At 34.7% G+C, this 10,411-nt stretch overlaps 1 protein-coding gene across 1 annotated transcript in view; it reads left to right on the forward strand.

Annotated features, from left to right (window-relative positions):
- The window catches only part of LOC124362829 (transient receptor potential-gamma protein), a 346,796-nt gene extending 336,502 nt beyond the window's left edge, over window positions 1–10,294 (forward strand). Inside the window, exons 16-19 of the mRNA XM_046817664.1 lie at window positions 171–365; window positions 3,139–3,180; window positions 3,751–3,934; window positions 7,132–10,294. Coding sequence (XP_046673620.1) covers window positions 171–365; window positions 3,139–3,180; window positions 3,751–3,934; window positions 7,132–8,021 — 1,311 coding nt within the window. The 3' untranslated portion in view covers window positions 8,022–10,294. The remainder of the gene's footprint in view (window positions 1–170; window positions 366–3,138; window positions 3,181–3,750; window positions 3,935–7,131) is intronic.
- The last annotated feature ends 117 nt before the right edge of the window (window positions 10,295–10,411 follow it).

Below are 10,411 nucleotides of genomic sequence, written 5' to 3' on the forward strand. Positions count from 1 at the left end.
ACTACTTTACGTAATCCATGAAACGTGGGCAAAGTGAAGGGATACCATATAGGATTGAGTATTAGATGTGACCAAATCAACAAGTCATGAGTTCAACCAAACTCAAAGGTTCATGGACATCTATGAACAGACATTGAATGGCATACTCATAATTTCTGTACGTTTTCCAGGAAAGGGCGGACATTGAATGGAAGTTTGCACGGAGCCGCCTTTGGATAAGTTATTTTGAAGAAGGTGGAACTGTGCCGCCTCCTTTTAATGTAATCCCTACTCCGAAATCCCTGTGGTATTTCTTGATGTGGATCCAGAGAAAAATATGTGGTCATTCTAGGGCAGCCAAGAAAGAACACATGAGAACCATTCGGGTAAATATTTTTTTAGTAAGTTTTCTGACTTTTTTCTTTATTTAATACTTTGGTTACAAGCTAATTTAACTTTTAGAATAAGAGTAGCCATATTGGGATTTCAATCATTATAAGTGATTTTCTTTAGTTCATGATAAATAAACTTTCATTAAAGCAATGCCGTTTCATCAAACTGCACAAGAATACGGATAAATAAACAGGCAGAGAAATGCATGCAGTGCAAGAAAACAGTCGTGAAAATTAAAACAAGGAAATTGACGAAAACACTCGTTAGCTGATTTCATGGTGCATTTGGCATATTATGCAAATCGGAGTTCTAAATCAAAACTAATCCGTTCAACAATTAAAAACTATATATTATATATAAGTTATATAAGTTGACCGGAAAAATAAATTTGAAACTACTTACAAATTACTTTTCATCATATTATTATATTTGTGGCCTTTACATTACTTAATGACTGTTTATTTATAATGCAATGTTAACTATATAGCTAGGACCATATCATGTTACTATTTACGAAAATAATTACAGACAGTAAAACTCATAAAACTAAACATTTAAAATGTCCTGATATAATAAAGACTTCTTCTTAACTGACATTTATTGAGTATAAAATACTACCAGATTAAATCGAAACAGGATTTTCGTTAACCGCAAATTTACTAAATTATGAATCATTTGTCAGCGCGACGAGACCAGATAACAGTATTTGAAAATAATTTTAGACCGTGAAATGGTTTCTAGAAAGTTGAAAAGTTTCTAGAATCTCTGATACGGTAGTGTTTCAAATTATTCCAAATTCACAAATATAATTGCAACGGTCATGCTAAATATGCCTTATCTCTGTTAATTGGAAAACATTAGTTCCAATTGTGTATAAAGAAATCGAAACGTACATAATAGAAACAACACACTTTGAGGTGTTTGCCTTGAGTACTTTAAATATATAAAAATTATATTGTTGTCCAAATGGCACAAAAATCAATTATTTTAAAATATTATTAATATTAGACAACTTATTTAGTGCAGTTTGATGAAAAATATCTTTTTTCTGTATTGTTCATTCATTTATTGGAAAGCATAATGTCAATTGTTATTTTTCATATTATTGAATTTAAGGACGGTGTAACCGTTATTCCTATACTAAAATTATCCTCCTGCTTGACAAATAAATGGGTTAATTTAAATGAAGCGTTCAAGTTAAAATGGTAAATTTTTAAATTCATTATTCAGACACTGGTAAAGTCTGAACACTGTATTTCCTTCACACTAACATGCAGTAACATAGGTAGAGAAAATAGAGAACTTTGGTTATTGTGTAATACACTGAGAAAATTACAACATATAGGCTGACACTTCAGACATTAATTAGGTTTGTATAAAATGTACTTCTTATTGATTAATAAGCTTTTTTTTAATTTCAACCCATGACATTCCTGAAATACAAAATGTTTACTGTACAGGTTTCCTTATTAACTGAAAATTTTCAACTAGTAAATTTTAATTAGGATTATCTCATTCCATAGATACCACACCAAATGTTTCAAACGTATATTGCATGGTTGTAGTTGGTTCCTAGAAAAACTTATTGGAAGCAAGTGAACATGGGGCAAGAAGTTGAATTCGAGTTTTTTTATAATGGTGAACGAGGCCACGAAACAAATTTACCCATTCATTCTGCAATTACGTTGTGAATATTTCAGAAACGCGACAGCACTGTGTGAAAAGGACTTCAATTTTATTTTGAACATAAAATATAGTTTGAAGTTTATTTTTGACGATGGAAGGATTGTGAAGGAAACGAGATTTTTTCCGGACATTTGCCATCGTTCAGTGAAATAAAAAATTAGTAACACTACGTTTCGAGATGTACAATCTGATCTCTTCTTCAGGTAAAAACTAACCTAAACATAAATTACAAACTAGGTTAAAATAAACAAATCATACTAAAGCGTTGTGGCACGCCTAAGTCAGAAATAACAACATGGTACGACTCAGACGTAGGTGGTTGGCAGACGCTTGCAGACGTATTGTGACCTGTATTCTGTAGTTCAGTTTTAATGATTAGTATTGTGTGTAGTTTTTTATTAAGTGCATGTTTTAGAGTTAGTGCAATTGACACACAACATGGTGGTTGTGATTCAAAGCGTGCCACAACGCTTTGGTATGATTTGTTTATTTTAACCTAGTTTGTAATTTATGTATTAGGTCGGTTTTTACCTGAAGAAGTGATCAGATTGCAGATCTCTAAACGTAGTGTTATTGATTTTTTTTGTTTCTACTCACGCTGTTATTTTACAGTTATTAAATTATATTATTATTTTCAGACTGTAATCAAACTTAGAAGGATAAACAGCTCTAAAATATGCACTACCATACATTGTAATCTATATACACTCACAGTATTTTGAACCTAAGAATTATTGAAAATTCTAATTCTAAACAGAGAGAAACAACAACATACTCTCTCGAACGTACCGTCTCTTATATCCTGTGTTGGTCGTGTGACCTGTAAGTCCATCATTAAGTTCCCTTAAGGAACTTCCTCTTTGCAAAAAATCAACTTACAGTACATTATCTTTAAAACTAATCATACCTATATTATATATAAAATAACATTTTTTACACACGTTTCAAATTTTGCTAGAAATCCAAAACTACAATCGTTTAACTGTTTATATATGTCAACTTTATAAACCACTTTCACTTGCCGCCTGACTGGAACTTATACTTTCCACAAAATACTACAACGAGTATTTTGATTTTTAGCGGAAAGTGAAACAGGCGAGTGAAAGAGATTTTCGATACCAAGTGAGTATTTTTATTGGTTTTGGTTGTTTCGTTTAGATATCCAACTAGCATGACTTCTCTTTTAGTTCCATTGTGTTTAATTACTTCTTATGCAAAGTTGTCAAATTACTTGGTACGTTCCATAACATAGAAATCATGCATGTTATAAATTCATATGTTAGACAAATAAGCATGTTAGAAAAGACTTGCTAATTTTTGCAAACTTAAAACGTTCTGTAACACGATGAGAATATTTTAAAATACAACATGAGAACTCCCAAGGTTTTCTTATATGGAACATAGAGTGATATTCTAAATAAGCCAATATACTTTATGCTCGAAATTGTTTGAAATAATTCCACAAACAACTTTACATACATAATGTTTAATCTAATTGATTTCAGTACTTGAAAGAAAAACTGGTTGGTTATTATTTAAATACTAAAATCCAAGTTATAAATGTATTCCACTGTGTAAAGGTTCCATTGTTTAGTTCCTATTGTCGGAATGGGAATAGTAAATGCATGATCTATGTTGATGGGATAGTGTCAGTATCGAGCCTGATATCGTGTATGACGTCATGTTTTACAGAGTATCATGCGCAACCTGGTCCGGCGTTACGTCACAGTGGAGCAGAGAAAAGGGGAAAACGAAGGAGTCACAGAAGACGACGTCAACGAGATAAAACAGGATATATCGGCATTCAGATGTGAACTGATAGAGATATTGAAAAACTCTGGGATGAACACCTCCACTGCCACTGGTCCAAACACAGGTTCAGGTTTAGTCCCAATGTCGTTCTGTCTGGTGTGGTATCAATGTTTTTGTTGTTATGTAGATTATCTGCTGGAAAATTCACAATACGGTTTCCACTGTAGATAATACTTAGTTTCATAAATAGTAGATTAGAAGTACTTCTAGTACCGTTTGTAGTACTATAGAAACAGTATCCTAGGCAGTATTAGTCTAAGAGCAGAGGGCAAATTTGCATTTTATAAACACAAAACTTGGTTTTTATTGAAATTCATATGTAAATTGTTCCCGAGTAAAATATGCATCGTAAGCTTTACTAGTCATGACGGAGTTCGAAATAGGACAGTACTGGTTTCAAAAGAGTTAAAAAGTATGATTCTTTTTTTTCACAGATCATATATTGTCTAGCTTTCCATATTTGAACCAAACTCAAGCAACCTAAAAAAAACTTTAAATCATCGTCTGTTAATCGTATACAAACCTTGAAGGTGGTAAATTTCAGTCTGTTTTATCTGGTAGGGGACTCAACTATTATTTATTTGTGTGACTGTTGGTTTTAGGCGTATCAAGCTAGGAAAAGTATAATCTGAGGAGAAAATTATCATTTAACCCTTTTGATACTATTCAATTCGGCCTCCACCAAAACAAACGCGGCTGATGATCTATTCCTTTATCGGGGGAAATTTCTTTATCGATTTCTATAAAACCAAAATATGTGATTATTATAATGCAAATTGGCTTTTGGCACCATGACTAGATGGTCTACCAGGGGATGTTCCCACTGTTTCCAACTTCTTTAATAACGCCTCTTTACGAGAGGCATTTTCTTCCAGAAGCATGTTCGTGTTTCCCAACCACCCCCTTTGCCGACGCGACGACACGACTCTTACAATAGGGATAAAAGTTCTTTACGTTTAGATTCACCTTATGGCAGAAGTGTAATTGGGGATATTTGGTTGACGTATTAAAAATGTAAAAAAAACTCAAATAATGACATTTTCTTCAACACGACGTTTTAAAATTAGGAATGACGTGCATTAAGTTGGTGATATATTTTTTTACCTGTGGTAGTGGACGGAAATGTTGACCAATGAGACCACTTAAAGTTTGTAATAGGCTCGACGAGTTTAGCTCTGAACCTGAGTTATTTAATTTCATTCTAAAAAATAAAATTGGATTGTACTTATATCTTGCTCGTAATACTCGAGATACTACGTGATTTTGTCTGGGGTATTTCAGTTGACTAGAATCGTAAAGAGAGTCATCATATTCTTTACTCCTGACTATCCTGCAATCAGAATCTCATTAAAATGAAAAGTCTCATAGTTCCTTCGATTTAATGTTTTTCATGGAACACGTCAGGAACTTATCTCAGAAAATGTTTTACGCGAGACATGAAAATTAACACTATTTAATCATAAATTATCAATATTTGAAAGAATATTGGTAATCAATAATATGATTGCACAACGAATTTCTCACCGAATCTAGATATTTTGAATGAGCCTGAACCATCCATGTGGGGATATGTGTTTAGTTTATTACAAACTACCCCATCTTACCCCGAAATGGTTGATATAATATAAATTTTAAACAGGATGACCCCCTTTCGAGTAGTCCCTCAAATTAAAGGTCCTGAAAAGGTCCTAATAGAACAATACTAACGACACCAAGAAAATCTGTTTCTTATTACGCTATCCAAAATTATTGAAAGTTAAACATTATTTCAAATTCAATTAAGCTATTTTGATTGAAGATCTCTAATTTTCACCAATATTCTTCTTTACCAAGAATCGAAAATATTACCTTAACCCCTCCCCACATGCAGATCTTTCTGGAAGAAAAATACTTTTAGTAGTAACCCCATTTTAAATAGTAAAGGATTTTTACAGTTGCTTGAACGAGAATTGTTAAGTGATAGTGTAACCTTGTAGAATCATATATAGTTGATACACCCATTATGGAGTATGTTTATATGGCCAGTGACCATACATATGACTTAGAAGTTACAAAAATGAACAGGCACCGTTTACACAGTCTAATACTACTTACTTGTTGGTCAGCATGTCCCTAATGTTCCTATCCACCTCAACCAGAAATCGTTCATTATATTTCCGTCATCTCTTAAATACAGGGTGTGTAGTAGGTACTGAATGGTAATAGTAAACTTAAACAGGCAGGATGTTTATTGCAACTGGCATATTTTGATATATTCTATTCAGGGTTTTGGATTAATCAGTACTTTCTGGGAAAGATGTCGTGGATTCCAATTACACCAAATTTATGCGTGCACATGCCAACCTTGTTTTTAAATAGCTCTCTGAGCTCAGATTAGCCCTGCGCATATCCACATTGCTAATTAATGGTGATATTTTTATATTTGGTTTGTAAATATAACTGGCTGAGAGATTGTTTATTGCAGAACATATTTGTTGTCATAAGTTTATTGTATTCCTCGAAGCTCATAATTATAGTTTATGAAACTATTGAACCCTTTATCTGGTATATTTTAAGCGTACTGTTTATAATGTTATTGAATTAAAACGACCAGGAAATACGAGATCTTATGTAGTCTGAGTGCACATAGATACTCCATTGGTTAAAACCCTGAAAATTAGTATAGTGTAGGATTGAGTGTTAGAGTAGTGATTTTTTTTAATTTAGTCTAAAACAAGATTGCGTTTTAGTACAATATTACAGTACATTTTACTAGAGCAGTCCATATCGAAATAGTCCGTTACGTCTGAATCCTCCTCTACACCGTTGCCAGTTTTACTAGCGTGGAACATTACAATTCCGTCTCGACATCTGCGATAAACAAAATCGTCAGCTTTTACGAATACACTCTTGATTTTGTTAATATATATATTGGAGACGACTTTTAATTCAAACAACAGTATGTAATCATAATAGCCACATCATAGTGGGAACAGCTGACCATCATCAGCGATATGACAACACCGCGTCAAATGTCATAGGACTATTTTCGTGCGGGTTACAATAGCAGTTATTCAACGAACTCGAATTTTATATTAAAATGAGATATTGTGTAAAATATAAGATGTCTTCTGGTATCTAGTGTAATGTTTAATTTATTTAAATATTTGTAATAACGACTAAGAAAAATGTATTTGAATATTATGTACACTTATCGCAAGCGCCGTGGTATGTGCTAGTCGTGTAATATGTTTCTGATTACCTTTTTTCTTGTCCACTCAGGAACAGGAGGGAAGAAGAACCGGCAGAAAGAGCGCAGGCTGATGAAAGGGTTCAACATCGCACCACCGCCCGCCAGCAGCAGCACCACATCCCTGCCGCCCGTGGCTGAGCTGCTAGCTAGTCTACAGCTGGGAGAGCACGCCTCACTACCCCCTTCCCACGAACTGTTCGGCTCCACCCTCTCCGGCCTGTTGGGTTCCACCCCGGGACTGTCCATGCGCCGCACCTACACGGCGCCCAAAGACATCCAGCCTAACCACCACCACGGCCTCACCAAACTCATGTTCAAGCGGAACTCCTCCAGGAAGCGCAAGTGGGACAGTCTCATAGAGGCGACCAAGTTCGGGAAAGTGGGAAAACTGATAAACCGCAGCCGGTCCGAAGACTCGGTGTGCAACGGGAAGAACGGGGAGGGTAGGAACTCGCAGAGTCCGCTGTCCGACGAGAACAACCTGACAGACACCGACTCCAATCCGAGCTTAATAGAAAACAAGGATAATTCTAGTTTATCGATGTTGAAACACAAACGAAAAATATTCTCCACTTCTAGGAACCCTCCGGGCGAAGGAGGCTCCAGTCTGGACTCCAAAGACCACAAAATTTTTAAGAAACAGTTGAAACGAGCTTCTAGTGTACCGACCAGAGTGGTCGAGCCGGTGCTGCCCGCGAAGCACGAGCAGACGCAGTCGCAGCAGCAGTCCGTGGACATCCAGCAGCAGGCGATGCTGACGCCTTCCACCACCGAGGAGAGCGTCACGCCCGGGGCCGCAGGCAACGACACGAACGGTTCCAGTGCCGAATTTAAAAATAGAAACGGTCTAGTTACAGTGTTACCAAATTTAGGCATCCAGCCAGTAAGTGGACATAATGTATCAGCAGGGTGGTTATAGATAACTTTGTAAACTCTTAGGTGCATTAGTGAAGTTTAACGTTCCATTCAGGATTCAGGTCATATTCTAACATCATCTTGAACAATAACAATAAGTAGTACATTACACAAAATACAGTTTCAGTGTTGGTAAAACTGGTGTTGCCCTGTTAAAGTTGCGCCAAGCCGAGAGTGGTATTTTATTCGAGGAAGCTCCATTTAATTGAAAAATACAGTTTGAGCATTTTAGCGTTAACGAATTTTGTTTTATGAGTATACTGTAACTCCTGACATAATCTCCAAAATTATTGAGGTGGTCACATTTTTACAAGACAACTGTGAAAGTGATGCGTTCTCTCCAAAATATAAACGTGTATATAAAATAGACATAAATACGAATGGCCTGTATAAACATTTTATACTGATTTTGGTTACTTATTGGCTTGGTAAGATTAGGGGAGTTTCTATAATTAGTGAAATATACTTTCATCTGTATGAAAGTTATTATGGTTACAGAGGTATACGAAGATCAAAGAGTGAATCTGTATTTATTACGCGGATCCACAGTTTTAGAATTATAATTTAAACACGGTTTATGCAAGAATTGGCAATGACGAAAACAGCACAACATAAAAGAATGTTAACATTCTTCTTATAAATTTTAAGAATGAGTGATTTAAACGTTATATATTGTTTCTTCACTTCTTTAAAAAATTGAATTAAAATTTACTTCGTTAAATTATACACATACAGATCTGCATTGTATATGATATTAAACTATATTAGGCCTATTAGATGGTAATTAACATTTTTCACTTGATTTTTAAAAGAATTAATTTGAAGAAAACATCAAAGTCTTCATATTATTTAATTTTCTGATAGCTTGAAATTTTTACATTGTCAGATAGATAGGAGAAAACCCTTTTTTAGAATTATTCTGTAAGAGGTGTTATTTTTGCAATGTTTATAACTAATTAAGTTTATTGTAAATCTGATGTTTATCTTAAGTGAGACCTGCAAAACTTGAGAAAACACTGAGGGGGGGGCATGCTCAATGAAGGCACGCAAGAGTTGTATGTCAGTTAGCCTATTGTCTCCTGGCTCATCAACAGTTTACAACTCCCCCCCCCCCCCCACTTAGGCTCACTCACCTCGGCTTGGCGCTACTAGAACAAACATCAATATATCAAATGAGTTGTGGAGTCACAGTGAACATTTAAGTTTTATTGGCAAACATTTTTGTGAACAGAGTTTTGAACCAATCGTTAACCATATCGTTTTAAAGCCCCTTTCATTTTTAAGAATCAGCTTTAATTGGTTTTTGGAACTTTTGCTTTCACCATTTTGAGGCGAATTGACTGTGTGAGTATGTAATAGCTCAACTAACCGTAAGAAGAAACTACTAATAGACTAAATATTGTTATTCTAACAAAAATTGAGATACTGAACATACCACTAAGATGTATTATGATAATATTCTAGTCAAGACTATTAATGTAGGAGTACGCCACATCACGTGTCTCGTAGTAGGCTTCGTTCGCTGAGGTCTGCCAAATAGTCTAGCCCATGCCATTAGGCTACATGTGTTATCAAATCACGTGTTAAATGTCATACGATTGTACTCAGTTTGCTTACAAATTTATCTAAATTCTACGATTCTCTCGTGTCTATCATATGAATGAATAGACAATATTGCTATCATAAGACCAATGGAAAAAATGTATGCTAACGCTCAGCAAAACTCCTGAAGTGACTTGCCCCACCATCTAACTTAATTTGCTTATATGATTATATTAACTTAAATAACCACCCCTTTAACTTAAATACTGAATTGCTAAATTCAGGTATTACTACCATAAATAACATATTACGAGGACAAATTTAGCATACTTTACGACTACTACAACGTAGCACTTGCACTTTTCCTCGAAATTTATATTACTAGTTTCTTGCATTATAAGACGAATCAATACGGCTGTAATTTTAAATCTGTTACGCTCAATTCGAAGACAAATAGAACACACTTTCTGAATAATTGCATAATTTATATTCGAAATTCGAAACTACACTAAATTCAAATTTGCTTATCAGGAGATTTTACTAATTTATGCTGTAAATGAATTGTCCGCTATATTCATTCATGTTGTGACATTAAAATAGCTTAATGTGTTACTTATATATCATATTTAGGGTTTTTATATTTAGAACACCTTGAGGAAATAGGGAAAACAATTTCAAAAATATAAGCACGTATACATCCGTATAGCTGCAACTTCCAAAAAAGAATGTTTCTTGATATTTGTATCCACGATGGGTACTCGCACTTTAGGCCTTTCCGAGTAGAAAACTACTAGAGGTAAGGTCCATTTTTGTCACTCTACTCGTCTTGTACGGCAACTTTATACAATTACA

Source organism: Homalodisca vitripennis, chromosome 5, assembly GCF_021130785.1.
Source record: "Homalodisca vitripennis isolate AUS2020 chromosome 5, UT_GWSS_2.1, whole genome shotgun sequence".
Lineage (NCBI taxonomy): Eukaryota > Metazoa > Arthropoda > Insecta > Hemiptera > Cicadellidae > Homalodisca > Homalodisca vitripennis.